At 44.4% G+C, this 21,892-nt stretch overlaps 1 protein-coding gene across 2 annotated transcripts; it reads left to right on the top strand.

Annotated features, from left to right (window-relative positions):
• Nucleotides 1–113: 113 nt before the first annotated feature.
• xrn1 (5'-3' exoribonuclease 1) lies at nt 114–21,702 on the top strand. Of its 2 annotated transcripts, none has more exons than XM_076294393.1 (42): nt 114–309; nt 1,663–1,895; nt 2,057–2,154; nt 2,399–2,508; nt 2,599–2,709; nt 2,823–2,908; nt 3,961–4,048; nt 4,592–4,760; nt 5,137–5,204; nt 5,294–5,425; nt 5,676–5,745; nt 5,889–5,994; nt 6,143–6,232; nt 6,534–6,690; nt 7,047–7,166; nt 7,667–7,836; nt 8,165–8,282; nt 8,428–8,523; nt 9,031–9,134; nt 9,629–9,760; nt 9,886–10,048; nt 10,214–10,327; nt 11,136–11,234; nt 11,352–11,467; nt 11,586–11,732; nt 11,860–11,949; nt 12,068–12,203; nt 12,682–12,738; nt 13,139–13,271; nt 13,716–13,785; nt 14,025–14,217; nt 14,377–14,472; nt 14,556–14,648; nt 14,916–15,014; nt 16,287–16,364; nt 16,469–16,600; nt 16,815–16,956; nt 17,125–17,282; nt 17,685–17,798; nt 17,974–18,076; nt 18,322–18,479; nt 20,244–21,702. In XM_076294393.1, exons 1-42 carry the CDS (start codon nt 235–237, stop codon nt 20,535–20,537), a joined length of 5,118 nt encoding a protein of 1,705 aa, XP_076150508.1. In that variant the 5' UTR covers nt 114–234; the 3' UTR covers nt 20,538–21,702. The 2 variants fall into 2 exon arrangements, with proteins under 2 accessions (XP_076150508.1, XP_076150507.1); XM_076294392.1 differs by having other exon boundaries at nt 14,374–14,472.
• Nucleotides 21,703–21,892: the final 190 nt, after the last annotated feature.

The following is a 21,892-nucleotide window of genomic DNA, read 5'->3' as shown; positions in this document are numbered from 1 at the left end:
TTATTTAATAACATTGTAAGTAAATCTGATATTTTCCATAATTTCAGTTTCGTTATTTATTACGTCATCGGATTCGCCCGGACATTTTTATGTCCTGTACAACACTTGCTAGCTTCAACGGAAGGAGACCCTTTTGCTTGTTAGCTAGCCTCACAAGCAATATTAACTTCTTATGAAAAGTTAACGCTCTTCTCCTCTTTACGTTTTTAGAAGTAATTATTTGGAGAGGCGAGGATGGGGGTACCAAAATTTTATCGATGGATTTCGGAGCGATATCCTTGTCTAAGTCAAGTTGTCAAGGAACATCAGGTATGAATTGTCAGCTAGCACAACTTATTAACCATTCAGCTAGCTAACGTTAGATTATTTCATTAACATTAACATTGAAGTTAGTTGACAACACTACGAGGAGAATAAACAACGGGCAACGGTTTAGCTAAATATAGCTGAAACAATGTCGTTAGTTTACAGGCCTTAAGGAGTTTTTCACCTCCACGTAACGTTGCCTCAGGTTCCAAAAACAGACATGCTAGCGCAGCCCGTTGTTTACATAGACACAGTTTTGATGGCATATGTTTTTGTGCCATACAGAAAAGGCGTTGTTATATTATCACTTTTTTATTACCTTGATCAGTTAGCCAATCGATCATATCACCCACATTCATGACTCTTTCTTAAATTAGCGTTAGTTAACATTCATTTAGATACTGAGCTAACATTATTGTTAGTCAAACAGCTAACCTTAGCAGAATGATTCCGCGAGGCAACGTTGTCCATTTTTTTAGTTAACGTTAGCTAACTTGTTATTCAAGTTACGAAGTCAGCTATGACAACGAATAACTGGCATTTGCTCCTGTTTTGTGGCTTTTGGTCTGTTTATTACGGGAGGAATAACATTAGCTTGTGAGAAGTTGTGTGTGCATGATGCAACCAAAAGTGCTTTTGTGTAAGCAGCTAGGAGAACAGTCAATGTTAAAGTCAGCTGACTAGCTGATTGTCAACCTGTTTACAGGGCGACCACAGCAATAATGTCAGAGTACATACTATTATTGGTTCCTGGTACTCGCCAACAATACGGGGTCAAGTACGCAAGGCAGCAGAGTGAACGATTATGACCCTAATTGACAATAGTATTGATAGGTCTCAATAGAATACTTTTAATATGCAGAATTTTATTTGAGTTTTTATTTGAGGCAATCTGAAAGGGGTCAAGTACGCAAGGCAGCAGAGTGAACGATTATGACCCTAATTGACAATAGTATTGATAGGTCTCAATAGAATACTTTTAAGGTGCCTTAACGGGATTGGGATAGTACCAGGTTTTCGACATTTCTGTTGGTATTGTTTCGCAAGTACTAAACTCGTTAATAAACTAGAAAGTGTACAAAGGTATAAATAGTGTGGTATAGTTGACCAGTGTTAGCATAAGTTTAGAGCAACACCCATGAGTACCTGTCAGTGGTTATGGACCTACAATGCTTTTTTTCCTTCTTGCCAGGTCCTCTGAGACATGTTCTGTCTTGAATCAATTGTTTGTGCAATTGTGTGTTTCCCATGATGTCCATTAATTAAGCTATGAATTAAGTTATTGTACTGATACAGACTACAGCTTATTTTCCTATCTCATTGACACAATACAAATACATTTGTATTTAACTGCAGATCCCAGAATTTGACAACCTGTACCTGGACATGAATGGAATAATCCATCAGTGTTCACACCCCAATGACGAGGATGTACACTTCCGCATCACAGAGGAGAAGATCTTTGCAGACATCTTTCATTATATTGAGGTTTTGTTTCGCATCATCAAACCCAGGAAGGTGTTCTTCATGGCAGTGGATGGTGTTGCCCCAAGGGCTAAAATGAACCAGCAGCGTGGCAGGAGATTCAGGTGATCTATCACACAGTCACACTGCCGGCATATTGCCTGATGAGTGTCCTGTTTTTCCATCACAGTTAACATTACAATCAGTTATGTTTGATTTCATATTTGTACTCAGTTGTCCATTTTACCTTTACCTGATTTACCCTTTTCTCATTTGTATGGTGTAGATCAGCCAAAGAGGCAGAAGATAAGATCAAAAAGGCCCTGGAGAAGGGAGAAGTCCTGCCAACAGAAGCCAGGTTTGATTCCAACTGCATCACTCCAGGTGAGGAACCACTAAGCTGCTTCTCCCCCCTGCCATTCTAGGCATAATTTCCAGAGGTAGTCAGTAATGGTTTGCTTTGCTGTTATGATGACCTTTTTGGTTTGTTGTGTCCTATGTAAGTGGTATATTTTGGGTGATTATATGTAATGGTAGTGAGTGTTAAGACTCAAGATTCTTGATGTGGGATGCAGGGCTTTTCACCATCTCATCTTCATTTTCGCTCGTTCCTTCTTGTGTCGTACAGGGACTGATTTTATGGCCAGACTACAGGAACAGCTGAAGTACTTTGTGCACAGCAAGCTGTCCACTGACAGACTGTGGGAGGGCGTGAATGTCTTCCTGTCAGGCCACGAGGTGAAAGTCATGCACAACGCTCATACATGGCGGTTTTGCTTGTTTCTTTTCTTTGAATGTTTAATATCTTCTTCATAATACATTTCACAGACGCCTGGGGAAGGAGAGCACAAGATTATGGAGTTCATTCGATCAGAGAATGCCAAGCCAGGACATAATCCAAACACGCGACACTGCCTCTACGGTTTGGATGCTGACCTGGTAAGTGTCTGTTTCCACACACTAGTGTGTATCATGTGTGACACAACTCTCTTCATCTGTTTGGAGCCTGAGTTTGCCAATTACCTTATGAGGTTGATTTCTGTCAACAACAGATCATGCTCGGCCTCACCAGCCATGAACCACACTTCTCTCTCCTGAGAGAGGAGGTACGCTTCGGTGGAAAGAAGTCCCAGAAAAGGTGTGTGTGTGTGTGTGTGTGTGTGTGTGTGTGTGTATTAGCGCTGCATTAGCGCTGCAACGATTAGTCATCAAAGGTGACAATGGCAATTATGAAAATGTGTATATGCAGAATTTTATTGTCTATGCGTCATATTATTTGAGGCAATCTGAAAGGACTATGATAATAAAGTTTTTGTCTACTCCACACAAATGTTCAATAGCGTATGAATGGCAGAGGTAGTGAAAATGATGACCAAACTTTCAAACATGTGAGAATATTTTAGTAAAATAAAGCAACAAAACAGCAGAGCTGTCCATTTCACAGTAGCACGACGGTGATGCATGCATGAGCATTTCAAACGCAAGCACCCTAGAGCCTTGATGTAACAATATCTCCGAATGGGTAAAATTTAGCGAGCAGCCAAACTATTTCAATGGCCGATGGCTTTGTGCCAACTGGTTATATGTTATATCATAGTGTTTATGTTAGTATACCTGTCAGAAAGTAAGATCTCAAGGATATAAGACTACAAGAGTTTGTTCCGCATTTAGCATGCACTAACTATGATAAACTAAGGTGGTGACTTTCAATTTATGATGATAAACATAATACAACTTTCTGTTTTGATATTTCTATTGTAGTAGTACAAAGCACATTATTGGCTTATTTGCACATTATATTGCCGTTTAACAGACTAGTTGCACTTTAATTTGAAGGGGGCGGGTGGTAACATAAATGTTACAAATATGTGCTATGCACATTGGAAGCAGGGATGGTGGGCGTGACCGAAATAATCGTTGACTAATCGATTAATCGAGAAAAAAAATAATCGACAGGTTAGTCAATTACCAAAATATTTGTTAGTTGCAGCCTTAGCGTGAATGTGGGGTGATGTGTTTTAAATGGGGGGGGGGGGGGGGGGGGGTGTTGGCTGGTTGCTTCAGGAGCTTTGTGGTGTTATTCCTGGTATTCAGTTTTTGAGGTGACTATGCCCATGCAGTGTTGACCGTAGCCATACACATAGAAAAACTGTAGACTCACTCAGTGAAATGTGTGTTTTCATCCTGTAGGATCACTGCTCCTGAGGAGACCACATTTCATTTGCTGCACCTTTCCCTTATGAGGGAGTACATTGACTATGAGTTCTCAGACCTTAAGGTATGCACACTCACACATTCATCGTGCTATAAATTGGGGCAGCCGTGGCCTACTGGTTAGCGCTTCGGACTTGGAACCGGAGGGTTGCCGGGTCGAACCCCGACCAGTAGGCACGGCTGAAGTGCCCTTGAGCAAGGCACCTAGCTTCACCTCACTGTGTGTTCACCGTGTGCTGAGTGTGTTTCACTAATTCACGGATTGGGATAAATGCAGAGACCAAATTTCCCTCACGGAATCAAAAGAGTATATATACTTACTTATACATGTATATACTTATACTTAAATACATATGTGCATTCATATGTATTCATATCAACAGATACACACACAGCAAAAAATGTGTAACACTCACTCACACACAGACTCTATTTATTTGTACACACCCACAAACATTCATGTGCACAGAGGCACACTCTGTGCACACAAGATAAATGTATATGAACGTTTTAGTTATATCTTAAATGCTTCTTCATTGCTGTAATTATAAACTAATGTAGCTGCGTGTTGTTCATAATGTGCTCTCCTCCTTGTGGCTCCCCTTAGAAAAAGATCCCGTTTGAGTATGACCTGGAGCGGATCATCGACGACTGGATCCTGATGGGCTTCCTGGTGGGCAACGACTTCATCCCTCACCTGCCTCACCTGCACATCAACCACGATGCTCTGCCTTTGCTTTACCGCACCTACATCAGCGTGCTGCCCACGCTCGGGGGTGAGTGGAGCTCCCAATGCCATCTTGACGCGGCACACACGCAGGCACGCGCGCATGCACACTCTCTTGACCTGTTTTACCCACGTTACCCAGTGTTGTCAACCCCTCACGCTCCACACAAAGCCTTCGCACACAGCACACTTTGCACACAGCACACAGCCGAGCGCAGCTTCCATGCTCTCCCTGTACGCTGACCACTCACCTGAGTGCAGCACAAAGGTGCATTTGAATCGGCAAATTAAAGGCAAATGTTTGCAAACCATCAGAGGAGCTAACCACACCAAAACGATATTTGCCTCTGTATTGCAAATTTTAACACGCTTCTTGTTTCTGTTTGTATGATTTGCTGATATCTGTTGTATGTCGCCTTTGGTAGGGTACCTCAATGAGAACGGCTTTCTGAATCTTGCTAATTTTGAGAAGTACTTGGAGAAGCTGTCTGAGGTAAGGTAACAAATCAGAGTAACCAATAAATAAATAAACAGTTGGACCTTTCGTGATGTTTTTGACCTGTGCTGATCTTTGCTCCCCAGTTTGACCGTGAGCACTTTAATGAGGTGTTTGTGGACCTGAAGTGGTTTGAGAGCAAAGTGGGGAACAAGTACCTGAATGAAGCTGCTGGTCTAGCTGCAGAGGAAGCACGCAAAGACATCAGGAAGAGCAAGGTAAGTCTCCCTCTACTAGAACCACTAGAACGGTCACTGGGGAAATGTGATTTATGTGATCTAAAGGAATGAACAGAAAAGTATTTTTGTTGTCTTGTTGTCTCATTGTCTTGCTGTCTTGTTGTCTCATTGTGGTCCCCAATTGCTTCATGATTCATGTTTCCTGACTTAACAAAGAAAAAAAACAACTGAATTTGATTAAAAAGAGTGTTTTCTTGTTGCCACCCCCCATCCCCTTTTTTGTGATCAGTCACAGCAGGATTCTTTGTGCCTTGCTGCTCTTGACAGTGGAAAGGACACCGGCAACAGCCAAATCAAAGGTACCCATGCTGCATTAATCCAGCGCTGTCATGCTATGATCCTTCACTGGCCTGGACACTTGAATCTGTTCACTGGCCTGGACACTTACTGAATGTGTTCACTGTGAGTCACCGCTGTTCCATGTGTCTCCATCATCCCTCAGATTGTGCGGAGGAAGATGGTGAGGAAGAGGAAATATTTGAGGTGGAGTTCCGGCAGTATAAACGCATGTACTACATGTCGAAGATGGGTGTGGAAGTCGTTTCAGAGTGAGTGAAATACATTCCCCCAAGCGGACTGACAGGCATTTAAAAAAGTAGCATGGTGTGTGGAATTGTCATGTAATGAGCACGTCATTTAGAAATGGATGATCATGCTGTCTGTATGTTTACATTACTTTGCCTTTTGTCCCTCCAGTGAATTTCTGGCCAGTCAAGCCAAGTGCTATGTAGAGGGAATCCAGTGGATTCTGCATTACTATTATCATGGGGTTCAGTCATGGAGCTGGTAAGAGAATAACTACAACACACACTGTGCATGTGTGCGTGCATGCGTGTGTGTGTGTAAGCATTGATACTTTCATAATTTAAAGTAAACAGAAATAATAATTGCTCTGCCAAACAGCTGTCATCTAAAGTCTTAGTGGTCTCATTTGACCAGCCAGCCTAGCTAAATGCCATAGGTCTCAGTCTTGCGCTTCCCTATCTACTGGCACATAGGGGGCACTAATTCATCCTCTTGCTCTGCCCCCTTGGGTGCTTTTTTGTCTGCTCCAAACCAATGATTTCATCTGTGCTTCCTGTGGTAGGTATTACCCGCATCACTATGCTCCCTTCCTGTCTGATGTGAGGAACCTCCGCGACCTCAAACTGACCTTTGACCTGGGGAAGCCCTTCATGCCCTTTGAGCAGCTGCTGGGCGTCCTGCCAGCAGCCAGCAAAGATCTTCTGCCTCAATGCTACAGGGTAACGTGCATATACCATGCTATTTATACATTTACACTCATCTACTTGTGTTCAGATATGTGTGTACACACACAAAAATACTTATACAGCCCTAATTTATCAATGACTCATCAAGACATGTTCATGCATTTTTAAAATGGTGCTCACCAGGCATACACACACAGGATTTTTTGGTAGATTGAGCATTTTCTTTCAGTAAGTGACAAGCTTAATATACGAGCGCGCCCGCTAGTTGTGACTGGTTTTACAATGTTCTCACCCTTTTTACCCCTTGCCTGTTTGCATCCCTGCTTACTGGGAACCCATTTCCTGTAGTAGTTCATACTGAATGTTGCCCATGTCTTCTCTGTGTGTAGCACTTAATGACATCCCAGATCTCCCCCATCATTGAGTACTACCCTCTGGACTTCAAAACGGACCTCAACGGCAAGCAGCAGGAGTGGGAGGCCGTGGTCCTCATCCCCTTCATAGACGAGGTGACTGACTGGGCTGTCTCTGCTGCCCGTGGTTTAACGCATGGCTGCTGGAAGATTTCATCAAAACTTGTAGAAATGAGGTGCTATGTGGAGTTTTTTTCCCATTTGAAAATATTTCAGAATTGCCTAGAAATATCAACGAAATGTGTTTTGACACAACTTCAAAAAAACACCTATGCTCTGAGTTGCCAATATATCCACTAAAGGTAGCATGTGAACCAGCTACTGCAGGGTAGTCTTTCAAAGTTATTCTTAAATGCAATGGAAAGAGTGCTGTGTAGCTGTGTTCGACAACTCAAATCCTACTGAACCCCACATGGCACCTTTAAGTCAAACCTCCAAGTTTTTTTATTTTTGCTGAACATACACCTTTAAATTGCATTCATGATTGACAGCTAGAAGTCTTAGTAGAACAAATGTATATACATCGAAAGAACGGACAACTTTCCTTCCTCATGTGTGGAGGTTCACATGTGTGTTTGTTTGTGTGCTCCTCTCAGAAATTGCTGCTTGCTGCCATGGAGCCCTTCAATGACAAGATGACCAGGGCAGAGAAGGACAGGAACAGGCATACAGAGTGTGCTCTGTACACGTTTGATAAGGACCTGGACTACCCCTACGAGTCCTTGTTGCCGGAGCTGTTCCCCAACATTGTCCACTGCCATGTAAAGTAAGTGCAAAGCCCAAGTGCTCAGACGGCATCTAAATCCACAATGTACTCACTCACCTGTGTATTGTCTTCTGCACCTGAACTTACCCGATTCAATGTGTTGAACAGTGTTGTTGAGTTAAAACAAAAACACATGCAGTCCATGTTTGGTAAAGTTGTCCAGGTGTGCAAGCTTGAGAATTGACAACGGAGGATATAAAACAGTGAATGAGTAGACAGGTTTTTTCCCAGTGTGTAAATAGAGATGACAAATCCCTGAATGTATGCCCGATGGACCCTGTCTTTGAGCAGTTGCAGAGGACTGACTGGTTTGCTTGTCTACTTTCAGAGTGACCCCAGTGGCCATGGATGCCTGGCACGTGTCGCTCAACCACGTTGGCCGCCGGATAGACAGGGGGTCGCTTTACTTCTGTGGCTTCCCCACGCTGCAGCACATTCGCCACAAGGTGAGCCTTAAGCCTCACACGACAAGGCATGCTGCATCACAGCTCTGCAAAGATCTGTCCAAGGGATTTGTGACAAAATAATGCTGAAAGAGTTCCACACATTCACTGATTGATTTTCATAACTCCTCTTCTCATGGGTTTCCAGTTCTACAAGAAGAAGGCCGGGGTGGTGGTGTTCCAGCAGAGCAGTCGAGGGGAGAACACCATCCTGGATATCTTACCAAGCCAGGAGGGGGAGCCGGTGAGCCATCATTCAGTCATAACTCGACTCTCACCACACAAGACATGTCTCGGGTGGAACTACTACTACTGTGAACTCTACTAGTCACAAGTGTTATATAGATTTGGTGTGAGGTCACCACCACGGTAATGGTGATAAAAAGTAAAAAGTGGTTTTGGCTTTTGTGTTTACTAGTAAGTAATACATAGAGTTATAGAAGTGGCATTATTTGTTCATTAGAAATCTCACTGAAAGGCAGGTGGGTATCCTTGACTGTTGATCTGACTGAAGCATGTGTAACGACTGGATCAGTCTGGTAGCTGTGCAGTAAGAAACCCGCTCTCATGAGGCCTTAGAGTTGTGCTGAACGACAGGCGTTAGCACCCATGGGTTTAGGTTCCTTGCTAGCACGTCAGCAAATCTGAAGTGCTGCAAGTCGTGGGTGTGGGCCCTAGCAGGTGCAAGGCTGAGCCGCGTGGTCGAGTAAACACAACGTGTGTCGCATGTGCTCCTCTCTTCCTCTTTCAGGTGTGTGAAGATGTGGCTTCTGAAGTCCTAGGGAAGTCTCTGTTTGTGAACTGGCCTCACCTGGAGGAAGCCCGCGTTGTGGCTGTGTCTGATGGAGAGACCAAGTAAGCGACATCTGACCTCTAGCTCTGACACACACACACACACACACTCACACTCACACTCAGGTATATACCGTAAAACATCAAATAAAAGCAGAGTCCCAAATAGACGCCTATAGACTTTTACATGCCTGGTGTGACTATAGGTTTGGATAAATAAAGGCTGGTTTAAAATAGGGGCCTGGTCTGTTTTTTAGTTTCGGGTTGTATTTAATCTCCTAAAACCCACCAGTTCTATGGTGCAGATTGTGCACACTAAAGTTCTGATTGGATGGCAATAATATAGACTGTGGCAGGAATTGCCAGAGTTGCACATTGTTTAAACTTTTTTCGATATGGACTAGGCCTATGCCATGTCCAACCTACATCGACCCATTTTGTTTCAAATTTGCGCCATTTTGGAAAAGAAAAGCCCCGGCTATTTTAAATGTTACTGTATGTATATCCTGCTTTCTCACTTGTTTTTACTTTCCCATTTCTCTTTTAATTACGCTAAGGTTTTACCTGGAAGAGCCCCCAGGTGTTCAGAAGCTCTACTCGGATAACAGCCCTCCGCCCATCAAAGTGTCTTACCTGAGTGACAAGGAGCAGAAAGACTGGGAGAAGGACTCGCAGGGCCTCACAGAGTAGTAAGCAGCATCCCTGTACTCTCACATACCTGTCCTATTTCCCGAGGTCAACTCGGACTTAACCGTGATCACACTTTTATGCCTGTCCGAATGTGTCCGTAATGCACGTTTTTTTTTTTGTCCAGCTTTGGTAAACGTAAGGGTGTGGTGATCAATGAGACGGTGGTGGTGTTGTACGCCCAGCTGCTGACAGGCAGGAAGTATGTGCCGGACCAGGACGGGAAAGTGCATCTGGAAAAGCAGTGGGCCAAGCAGGTCCTGCCCCACCCCTACCAGACCATTGTTAAGGTTAGGGGCCCCCCGGCTTGACCTCTCCTGACTCTGCTGTCTCTGCCTCTGCAGTGGTCTCTCTCTATTGGTTTCTCCTTTTTTGGTACATCTTCTTTTCCCTTACAACCCTTCTTTCTTCTCCTTTTTTATTATTGTTTTTTTGTTTGTTTTTTTCCTTCTCAGGACATCAAGGCCTTCGACTCCTCCACATCTTGCTTTAAGACGCTGGATGAGCTTTTTCCTCCAGCCATCACTGTGTTTATGGTGGGGAGCCCGTATTACGGCGCCATGGGAGAGGTTTGTTCTCAAGTCACACTAGTAACACTTGAGAGAAAGTGGAATAGAACATTATGTCCAATATTCCAATATATGGTTTAATGTTCTGCATTTCTCATTGGTAGGTCACTTTGATACTAAAAGTATGATTCTATGTAATGACTGTATGATATCTGTACTGTCCCTGTGTATATCTGTGTGTGACTGTGTTTAGAGATAAGCATGAATATTATGACTTTGCAGTGTTTCACTGTTCTGCATGGCTGCGTCAGTAGCTATCTGCTCCAGATTGCCAGGCTGCCACTAATCAGGGTCTGATTCAGTGTAGTCCACGTGAGATGGGATGACCAACGCCATCTCCCGTCAGCCTGGAAGGATACTTAAACTCTAACTATTTCCTTGTCTAGTGAGAGCAGCTGATGGATCTTTAGGTGAAGTCATGCTGTCTCTCCCTTGATGCGCATCATTGTAAATTAAATCTGTTCCTGATTTTTCATACTATTGGTCTGACTGGGTCTCTATTAAATCTATGGTATCAAAATTACCATCACACTTTACTTTAATTTAATTTAAAGTTGTGGAATTTTATCCAATGTGACACGGACTCACAGCGTGGTCTCATAACAGCTGGTTTAAGAATAGAACCTGGGCCGACTGATTGTCACGTTACTCATTGTGTTGTTACCTCTGCTCCACCACGCCTGCCTATCATACTCCGCTTTCTTAAGCCACTGTTGATCAACGCGCTAGAGGTTGCAAGGCTGTTTGCATCATTTTCACAGAGTGTATCTTGGTGTTGTTAATTCTGTTTATCCTGTTCACGATGAAGGTGCAAGACTCCAGTGATGTCATCAGTGAGGGGCGGGTGCGGGTGGTCTTCACTGTTCCCTGCGAGCCGCAGCTCGATGCCTTAATCCAGAACCAGCATGTGAGTGACCCGTGTCTGTCCAATACACCAAGCACTTGGTGCACACTGATGAACGCTCACCACCAGTTGAAACCACTGGGCTACGACTGACTTAACTCTCCTTGTCCCCCACGGCAGAAATACTCTGTGAAGTACAGCCCCGGCTACGTGCTGGCTTCCCGCCTGGGCATCACCAGCTACCTCGTCTCCCGGTTCTCCGGCAGCATCTTCATCGGCAGGGGCTCCAAGAGAAAGTGAGTGGAACCTCTCGGCTCCAGTTTGGAGTGGCTGCGCAGTGGGATGCTCTTGGTCTGTGTGTGGTGCCAACTGAGTATTGTGGTGTCCTCATGGTTATGGGCTCTTCTTTCTCAGTCCTCACGGAGAGCAGAAGGCCAACGTGGGCCTTAACCTCAAGTTCAACAAGAAGAACGAGGAGGTGCCGGGCTACACCAAGAGGACGGAGAAGGAGTGGCTCTACTCTGCTGCTGTGGAGGAACTGCTTGCAGAGTACCTGGAGAGGTGTGTGTGTGTGTGTGTGTGTGCATGCCTGTGTGTCAACCATCCACCTCTCTTCATCTGAATGTTTCCACTCCTCTCCAGTACTTCGGAGTAATATGAATGTTAACATGAATGTGCACTCCCCCAGATTCTCAGAAGTGTTTAACACCGTGTCCAGGAACAGTCATGACGACGTCTTCTATGAGGATGACATCTGGCCAGCATTGGAGGAGAACGGGTAACCTTGACTTTCAGACACTTACATACTACTGACTCTTCCCAACCAGTGCAGTGGTTTTGGTGAGTTACCACGTGGTGAATTTGTGACTGTGAAATCTGTGTTTGTGTCCACATAGGGCTGAAAAGGTGCAGGAGATCACTAACTGGCTGAGGGCTCACCCGGTCAGCTCCATCTCCCGGGCCTCTTGTGACCTCCAGGTCCTGGACGGCGGCATCGTGGAGATGATTGAGGAGGAGCTGGAGAGGGCCAAGGTTAGAGATCTAAGCTTGTATATCATGGCTAGTTGTCTTAAGAACTGCTGTCAGGGTTCCCACGGGTCATGGAATTTCTGGAATATCATGGGATTTTTAAGTCTACTCGAGACATTTGATAATTTTGTGGGCAAAGTCAGAGAATTTCAGGGAATTTTGTTGTAGCAGTTTAAAATGTACTTCCCCAAATACATTAATAGAAATATATTTCTACGTAGTATCAGTGTTTGTTTGGTTATTAGCTTTTTCCATTGCTGCTTGCTTGAGTGGTTGTGGTTAGCACCTTTTTTAATGCCAATTTATTGATTTCCTGCCTTATTCCATGACTTGCATTTATTCCCTGACTTGCCCTGACTTTCACTTGTCATGGAATTTTACATTTGATTTGAGTGGGAACCCTGTGCATGTTTTGCATGTGTGTGTGCAGTGTACACATGCCTGTATGGAGTTGTCATCGCTGTGTGTGCTATTTTTATAGGTGAAAAAGAGCAGCAAAAAAGTGCGGGTCACTGTGAAGCCACATCTGCTCTACAGGGTGAGTACCACCACTGTCATCACAACAACTACAACAACTCATAGCATTTATATAGCGCTTTTCAAGGGACCCAAAGGGGAACCTCACTAACCACCACCAGGATACTGTGTTCATAATGATCTGTGTGTGTTTATTGGAGGTGTGTGAGTTGTATGTTTTTTACTGTATTTTCCTTGACCTGTCGCCTTGGGTTCATGCTCTCTAAAGTGCCTTGAGATCATTTCAATGTGCTACGTTGATACATGATGCATGCATTAATATCTATTGCACTATATGAGTGAATGTATACAAATTAAATTGAGTAGAACAGAACAGATTGTGGCTTGTGGTGTTGCCTGTTGCTGCTCTATGGCTGAAGTATATTGTCTGTAATTGTGTGTGTGTGTGTGTGTGTGTGTAGCCTCTTGAGCAGCAGCATGGGGTGGTGCCTGACCCTGATGTGGAGTACCGTCTCTTTGACCGTGTGGTCAATGTGAGGGAGGGCTTCTCCGTCCCACTCGGCCTGAGGGGCACCATCATCGGGATTAAAGGAGGTACTTGTGCTACCTTGTAGTAATATGTACACACACACACACACACACACACACACACACACACATACATACATACAGGTATATATATATACACACACACACACACACACATGCATGCAGATCTACACATGTACACACATATCTACTTTGACTTTGCATGTCATGTACAGTGTAGTAACTTTGTGCCGCGAAAGGCATTATATCCTAAGCGCTTGTCAGAGATACACTACCTAAAAAAACAATGGTTTTGTGTGAAACCAGTCACAGTTCATAAGCTCCTGGTTCAGCATGTTCCCATGGAGCTGGATTATCACTTATTGTGGCCAAGTCAAAATATGAACACGAAGCCTTTAGACAGATTGCAAATAGTTTCTCATTTCTTTCATTTCTCACCACCTCTCCTGTTTCATGTGTCTGTATCCACCTCTCTCCCCCCCCGTCCAGCTGAGCGCGAGGCTGAGGTCCTGTACGAGGTGGTGTTTGATGAGGAATTTGCAGGAGGACTCACTATCAGGTACGTGCTCTCATGGAATAGCGCCACAGAGACTGGTGATCATGATAAACAGTGAGATATAAGATACAACCTGAAGTAGAGTTAATAAGTTAGGGCAAATAAGCAGACGTGGTGATTAGATTGCCTTTGTGAGCCTTTGCAGGTGTGATTATGTGTCCACTGGTGTATGCTTTGTCTTGTTTGTCTTTCTTGTCTTTTTGTGATGCTTGCTTGAGCCTAATGTTTCCTCGTGGGTGTAGGTGTTCAGCAGGCCGTGGCTACCGGCTGCCTCCTAGTGCCTTAATCAACCTGAGCCATGGCTGTCGCCTGGAGCAGGGCTCCCGCAAGCTCACTGCCGTCATCAAGCCCCAGCCCTCCGCCAGCCAACAGCCACACAAGGGCCAGCTCGCCGGCCTCAACCACTCCCCACGCTCCCCATTCATACCCACACAGGTCAGACACACACTCACACTCATACTCACATAGCACATGTGATGTTGGAAGTATTAGCTATGTGAATCTGTCTGTAATAATTAATTACATTGTGAGCCTCAATCGTGTTGTGTACAGTTCAATAGGCGTGTAAGCTGACTGTATTCTTTCCTGCAGCAGCAGAATGGCAAAGGCTTTAACCTCAGGGCCGACACTCAGGGCAACAGACACTCTCCTCACAGGGGCCTCAACCAGAAGAACCAGCAAAAAGTCAAGGTTCGTGTCCACCTGTTCTGCAGTGATCCCCCCCCCCCCCCCAATCTATTTTCATAAAGCCTACTTATTGTGTGTGTGTGTAGGGCTCCGGTAAAGATGAGGAGTACAGCAATGTATGGCTGGCTCTCCAGAGTTCTGCAATGCCCCAGAAACCACCAGCTCACTGGCAAAATAATGTGAGTCCTTGATTCCCACTGTTTGCTTGCACTTCACACAGTGTTCCACATGTCTGTAGGTGGACGGGTGGGTGTTTATTTGCACATCTTTGTGAGTGGTGTAAAGTCTGTTTGAGTCAATGTTTTTGCAGGGGTGCCAGTTTGCACGCCACATGACTGTGTATGTGTGATAGGGACAGTTTGTGTCATTTTTTGCAGATGTGTGCATGCGTGTGTGTGTGAGGGCGTCTGTGTTCATTGAGTCATCTCCACTGTTGTGTTCCTTAGGCTGGAAAGGGCAGCTTACCTACGGGGTCAGCCAGTCCATTGAGCCAAAGCAAGAGTCAGGGCAGTGACCCCCAGGGCTTCCAACCTGCCAGCAAACCAGTACGTTCCTCCATTAAAGAAACACTTCATCCCACCAACACCGTACATAATCCCAATAACCAGTTTATAGTCCCTTTTATAAAGGGTCTCAGCTAAAATTGACTTCATTAATGCATTAATACATCATTGCCATAAAGCATAACCGTCAATTCAAACAATTCCTCAAAAACAAACAAACAAACTAAAATAACAGAACAAAGCCGTAGATCAATCTGCAGGTGGTACCCATTAAACCACAGAGCAGCTGTCAAGGGTGTTTTAGATCACACTCTTCAGGCCATTACAGACATAGCTGTGTAATTATATTTAGATATAATTGGCCAGTTGTGCTTAGAGCAAAGTGAGATGGTAGATGTCCAGTGCCGTCTAGAGGAGGGCATGTGTGTCGTGAGCGAGTGACATGTTTGGAGATGGTATCTTTCAGAGCGAGTGTGTTTTGGAGGCCGAGCTGCCAGCAGGACAGGGAGCAGAGCAGGGCGCTGATCAGGCTGCATGCAGCGAGCCGTAGAGCCCGCCAGTCCAGTCACCCCAGCAGCAAATCAACCCCTCAGCTATCTACTGATAGGGGCACCAGCAATAATAAAAAAAAAAAAAACACTTTTATCATCACAGCAACTGCAGTGCAGTCAGACTTTAGATGTATCAGTTCAATGTAACTTTTATTATCAAACTCGTTTTTAACTTATTTGATCAAGAAATCATTAACTTGGTGTTATTCGTTTTTAACCTACTTAATCAAGAAATTCTTAAACATATTGAATACTTTTACATGTATATGTTTCACCAAGAAAAGTTATGTAGTTCATATGTTTAAAAGACATTTAAATATAAAATAATTGTATGTAGTAAATGTACATACATAAAGTACCTGGAGATTGATGTTTGTGGCGAAATACTGTAAGCTTGTGATGAATCGATCACATAATCCATGAATTAATATATTTATGTATTTATATTTTTATAATTTATTCATACATTTTCAAATGTGTTTTGGTTGGTTAAAAATAAATAAATGAAATCTCTTGGCGACCAGACAGGTTTTTGTCTACACATTAATGGCCTCCCCGCTCTAAGTAAAACTGAAATATGTATTCTAAAGGCCACCATACTGCCTATCATAATCATTATCTGCCCATTATAATCATTATCATGAAAAGCAGCAGTAGGTATTGCCCATTTCTCTCTGTTACGTTTATCCTTGCAGATTCTCTTTTGAGTCGAAAGTGAAATCAACAGACCTGTATAATGTATTTTGATAACCCTAAAACATAGAATCCATCTGGAGGCATCAGGCTGTTGAAGAGAAACGAAGACTTCAATTTAGTGCCACCCCAAAACCAGCAGAACAAGGTATAGTAACATACCTGGTGAAATGCATGGAATAGCAAGGATTGTATTATACACCTACACATCCACCATTCCCACCATTCTCAGTTTACATTGGCCTGTTTCAGACTTCCTCCGAGTTTGAAGATCTGATTGCTAACCTGAACATCACCAAAGGAAATGAGCCTGTTCCATTAGGTCCTTCCAAAGAGCAAGCTGAACAATCGGGAGAGCCTCTCTCGCCACAGTCCTTTGCCATGGTAACCACACCCAACTGCAGTTCACAATGGCTAAAATCTGTTGTTTTACTAAGTTGCTTAACCTACTGGTACCAATATTTGCTTCCATAGACTACCCTCATATTTTTGAATCACTTTAAAGTGTAAGTGACATTAGATGCTGTGAGGTGTGTCTGCTGTGATAAGTGATGTGGTTGACTGTAAGTGCTTTTTGTGCCTGTGGGGTTCTATGCAGAAGGGAACACTAATGCTCAAAGAGATGCTCAAGATTGACAGCTCTCACGTCCCCACCTCTGCTGATGCACCCAACTCCACCCACTACAGCTCCCAACAGCACCCACAACAGCAGCAGCGGAGACGTCCCTCCAAAAAACTAGGTACACCACCATTTAACACTGAAGAGATCCTGTGTGTGTTTTATTTTATAGATTCAAAAGAAGTGGGCGTTTAGTTCGGTTTTTTGAGCATGAGTTGTGAGTGGAGCGTGAGCTGTGTTCACGTTGAGCCGTGCTTGCTTCTCACCTGGCCACCCCCTCCCTCAACAGCTGCCAAGATGAACTCCCCGCAGGGTGATGCCCCCGGGCCCCCCCTGGCCCCCGGGCCCCCTCCGCTGCACCACAGTGCCATGGCTGCGGAGCTGGGCCGCGTCTGCATGGCCCGTGGCATGGGCCCGCCCGAGTTCACCTTCCTGCGCACTGCCCAGGTCAGCTCAGCAACCGGTTTAGTCACTCATTCACTCACTTTTAAACACACACACACACACACACACACACACACACAAACACACACAACTGTGTCTGTAGTGAAAAGGTGGAAACTGATTTATGGAAAGCCCTGATGACGGAATGTATATTTACCTACTTGGGGGAAGAGATAGAATTAGCTCAACCATATAAAACCTTTGAAACCTTTGTACAACTACTGCCACTCACTTTGATGTTACATGTACAACTACTGCCACTCACTTTGATGTTACATGTACAACTACTGCCACTCACTTTGATGTTACATGTACAACTACTGCCACTCACTTTGATTTTACATGTACAACTACTGCCACTCACTTTGATTTTACATGTACAACTACTGCAACTACTCTCTCTAGGGTGTGACGGTGTGCCAAGTAAAGCTCTCCAGTGGTCTGCTTGTGCACGGCCCCCAGTGCCAGTCTGAGAACGAGGCCAAGGAGAAAGCAGCTCTGTTTGCCCTGCAACGCCTGGTTAGTTCCATGCTGATAATGTCAGTTGTTTGTTTGTGGTTTCCTGTAATGCAGTTTAATGGATAATGTTTTGTGATGTGGTGAGGTGCAGTGAAATGGATCTTACTTCAGATCTTGGCCTTGGTGGTGGTCTCCATCATCTAATCTGCGCTGTATTGATTGTCCTCCTGTGCAGAGCTCTGTGGGATCTGCGTTCCCTCTGCCTCCTCCTCTGTTCTCGGGGATGCAGGGGATGCGCCCGATGGCGCCCCATCCCTCCATGTTTGCTCAGCCTCCTGGTGAGTGGATTCTGCTTCAGGGCAAGAGGCACAGTCTGATTTGGGGGGGGGGGGGGATTGTGTCACTCTGGCTACTACTGGATTTTAGAAATAGTGTTCTGTCTGCTATGATGATGGCCAAGGGCAGAATAGAGGTCATCAGAGCTGAAGATCTTTAGAGTGCAATGACAGTGGAGTCCGTTGCACCAGTGCAATGACAGTGGAGTGTTGCTCCGCCACTCACACTCGTTTGTCCTGTTGCACAGGTTCTCTCCTGATGCCCCCCCAGGCCTACGGTCCTCTACCATGGGGGATGCCGGTTCCTCACCAAGGCCAGCCTTTCTATGGCGGCACCTTCCCTGGCGCACGAGCCCCTCCACCCGCCGTCCCCATTGGATCCCACAACCAGTTTGTGCCTCTCCAGGTCAGACGTCTGAGCTGTGCTCTAACGATCACATCCTCACACAACACAAATTGTGTGATCATTTAGGCCTAGTCCACACGTACCAAACCGACTTTTTTTCCCTCCGTCTTCCCTGGAACCGTATCAAGAATATTTGCGTCCAAACGGATCCATTTCAACACGACTCTAACACGTTACTTCATATCCGATGCCTATATGTGGCACTGTACAGAAATTGACCAAAGCTTGCGCGCTGTGTAGGCCATACAACAGACAGAGTAGGCTACGACAAAACTGGCTAGTGCAAGGAAACCAGAATTGTTTGTGTGGACTTATAGTGAACTGTCAACTGTAGTCAACTGTAAAACGAATAAACTTAATTTTTACGGTTTGTGAAGGGTGCAGTCCCGTCCTTTATTTGGCTAACGCAGGTAAAAATAATCTTTACTTTCTTTGGTTGTAGGATAGTCCGCGATTCACATTAGTTTTGGTTATCACCGCAAGTGCAAAGGCTAGGCGTACCTAAGTTCTAGGCTATTCCGTCGCCACATTTATAATATTGCTATAATACCTTTGTTAGTAACAGTCGATACTTTTGCTTGCATCAAATCGCGCATTCGCATTTAGTGCGCATCTATAGGCTTAACATGAGTTCTAAGCGTCTTTGTATGCTCATATCTGACTTCACTATGAATGCATTTATTTATGTTGTAAGACATGTAAAATAAATGAATGACACCGGCACTACGCACAAATTAATGTAAACTTACACCGCACTTCCCTAATAACTTAAGTTCTCTCGCGTCACTGACAGTAGCTAGAATGCATAAAAAAACACCGGGAAAAACGGTGTTCAGTCCACCAAGTCATATTCTATCGGCGCTGCGCAGCACCAGTTGTGATATTTATCCTACGGAGTGTAATCGTAGGAAATGTCATGTATGAAAACTGGTATTGTTAGGCAATACTATATACAATACTAAGTGTCAAGTCCAGGGCAGCTGAGGTGTGGCGATGACATCATCAATAGCAAGTAGGATGTGCGATTTCGCTGTCCAAACGAATTCAAAAGGGCTACGGTTTCAGATTTTTCCACTCTGGGACCAGGTTTCAAAAAAGTGCGGTTTTGGGCAGTGCGTTTACAGGATTTGTTTGGACGCTCGGCCAAGACGAAGCAAAACCTCTGCGTTTAACCCAAACAGTGTCTCCGTGTGGACGGGCCCTTAGTGTGTTAACATTTATGTATAAGTCATGTTCCAGTTTCCTCTGTGCTTTAAGTTTACATTCATTTACATACATTCATAACCTATACATAAGTTTGTATGTTGTTGGTCTGTATCATCACCTTGGGGGCAGCCGGGGCCTACTGGTTAAGGCTTCGGACTTGTAACCGGAGGGTTGCCGGTTCGAACCCCGACCAGTAGGAACGGCTGAAGTAAGGCACCTAACCCCTCACTGCTCCCTGATCGCCGCTGTAGCAGGCAGCTCACTGCGTCGGGATTAGTGTGTGCTTCACCTCACTGTGTGTTCACTGTGTGCTGAGTGTGTTTCACTAATTCACAGATTGGGATAAATGCAGAGACCAAATTTCCCTCACGGGATCAAAAGAGTATATACGTATAGTTATACTTATACCTTCACTGTTCTTTAAAAAGTTGTGGATCTGCAAGTCTCGATGAATCATTGAACATCATGGTGTTTGGAAAGATTTGATCCTCTCAGGTTCATAGCATATAGGGTGGCTGTCTTTCTCTTACAGTTTTATGTGTCTGTTTCTTTCTTCAGGTGACTAAGAAGCGAGTCTCAGGGCGCAAGATGCATGAAACAAGAGAATTTGTCAACTCTGCTCATGCGGCATCATCAAGCCCCGGGACCTACGCAGCACTGTCGGCCCAATCAGGTCCGCCTCCACCTGCCTCCCCTCCACCAACCAGCACGCAGGACAGCGCTGACAAAACCACCCCTATGACCCCCAAAACTCCCAAACAGAACCCCAACCCCCACACGCCAGGCTCAGCCTCCAAACGGAAGCATAGGAAGCTGGCCGTGAATTTTGAGGCCACTAAAGTTACAGAATGAACACCTCGAGCAGACACAGTCATTATTTTTAACAAGTGTTGAAGACAAACCAGGAAAAAAATGGAAGCCCCTTTCTCTATTTCTTTGCATTTCCATCATGTTTGTAAGAAAGCGCTATTCTGTTCGCCCCCCAGACATCACTCAGGCCCTTTTTTGTAGGGTGTTGTTTTTAGTTCCTCTGTGTCCACTGAGAGAGCGGTAAAGCCTCTTTTAAACTTCTTTCTCTGTTTTTACACCTGTCACCTCCCTCCCCTCCACCGATGGCTGCTCATTTTATTATGTTTTTTTTTTTACACATTTGCCTCCCAACACCATGTAATTCTGCAAGCTGACATTTTAAGTCTAATCTTTGCTAGTACAACAAAGGGTTTTAAGAAGCCCCCCCCCCTTTTCGATGGTGGCACAGAAGCTCTAAATATGAATGCCTGACAGGAAAGGATGCAACACATCATAGTACCAAACAGCTCCTGAAGAATCAATACCATACATTACAGCAACATGTCATACCACTCACTTTCACAGAGACAACTTGAAACAACACTGAACTTCATCTGTAGCTGCTGTAGCAGTCCTGATTGCGACCTTGAAGGGATATAATGGTTTACATATTGGTTTAGTCAGGTTTATGAATCTGATGGCTGTGCATTGGTGTCTTGTGCACTGGCAGGGGTCCCTCCTCTATAATATTCTCCCTGCCAATCATGAGGTGTTTTTAAGTTCATTTTCAATTGCATAATTAGAACATATTGAACGTATAATGTATTATTAGCGAATGAAGGGACAAGAATCGCTGATTGGTTTTATGGTAATGAGTTGATGTTTTTCTCATTCAGTGACCACCTGTAGCCTTTTTTTTTTTCTTCAAACCTGGAAACATTTCTGGTTTTACGTATATATTGTCAGCTGCAATCAGTCTGTTTGCCTTTTGTTTTCAATCCCATCTGATTCATTGTAGGCCACTTTTGGTACTGTGCTCTGAACTGTCTGAGTGTGGTTTTAAAATGTTCAAAGAGACATGCATCTGTGTATAGAATTTTATTTTAAAATGAAATTGGTAGTTTATTTAAGAATGAACACCAAAAGCCTAAATGTACAGCAGAGCGCATGTCCTAATTTTGGGGCATCCTGTACAGACACGTTTAATAAACACCTTTTGTTACCAACAGGTTGATTATTCTGTTGTCTCTGAGTCTCTGCACATCATTGTTTTATGGGGTGGGTGGAGTGGGTTGTGTGGGGTGGGGAGGGGAGGGTACTGGAGTAGACATTGAGATCACTTGCCCTGTCCTTAAATTCGATGAAAAATGTTTCAATCTTTTGCCTGGTGTCCAAACAAGTACAGCTGTTTGGTTTAA

The sequence above is a fragment of the Alosa pseudoharengus genome, unplaced genomic scaffold (assembly GCF_046254945.1).
Source record: "Alosa pseudoharengus isolate Yale_2024_CS ecotype anadromous, Long Island Sound unplaced genomic scaffold, YU_APseudo_1.1 YU_APseudo_1.1_scf_2, whole genome shotgun sequence".
NCBI lineage: Eukaryota > Metazoa > Chordata > Actinopteri > Clupeiformes > Clupeidae > Alosa > Alosa pseudoharengus.
This window is presented reverse-complemented; position numbering and strand designations above follow the sequence as displayed.

What these genes read in the sequence shown, in the direction of transcription:
- xrn1 (XM_076294392.1), top strand. Translation starts at nt 235, where the DNA reads ATGGGGGTACCAAAATTTTATCGATGGATTTCGGAGCGATATCCTTGT. An exon ending in GGCAGGGGCTCCAAGAGAAA is followed by an intron (nt 11,468 to 11,585) that starts GTGAGTGGAACC and finishes CTTCTTTCTCAG; the next exon opens with TCCTCACGGAGAGCAGAAGG. An exon ending in ACGTCCCTCCAAAAAACTAG is followed by an intron (nt 16,957 to 17,124) that starts GTACACCACCAT and finishes CTCCCTCAACAG; the next exon opens with CTGCCAAGATGAACTCCCCG.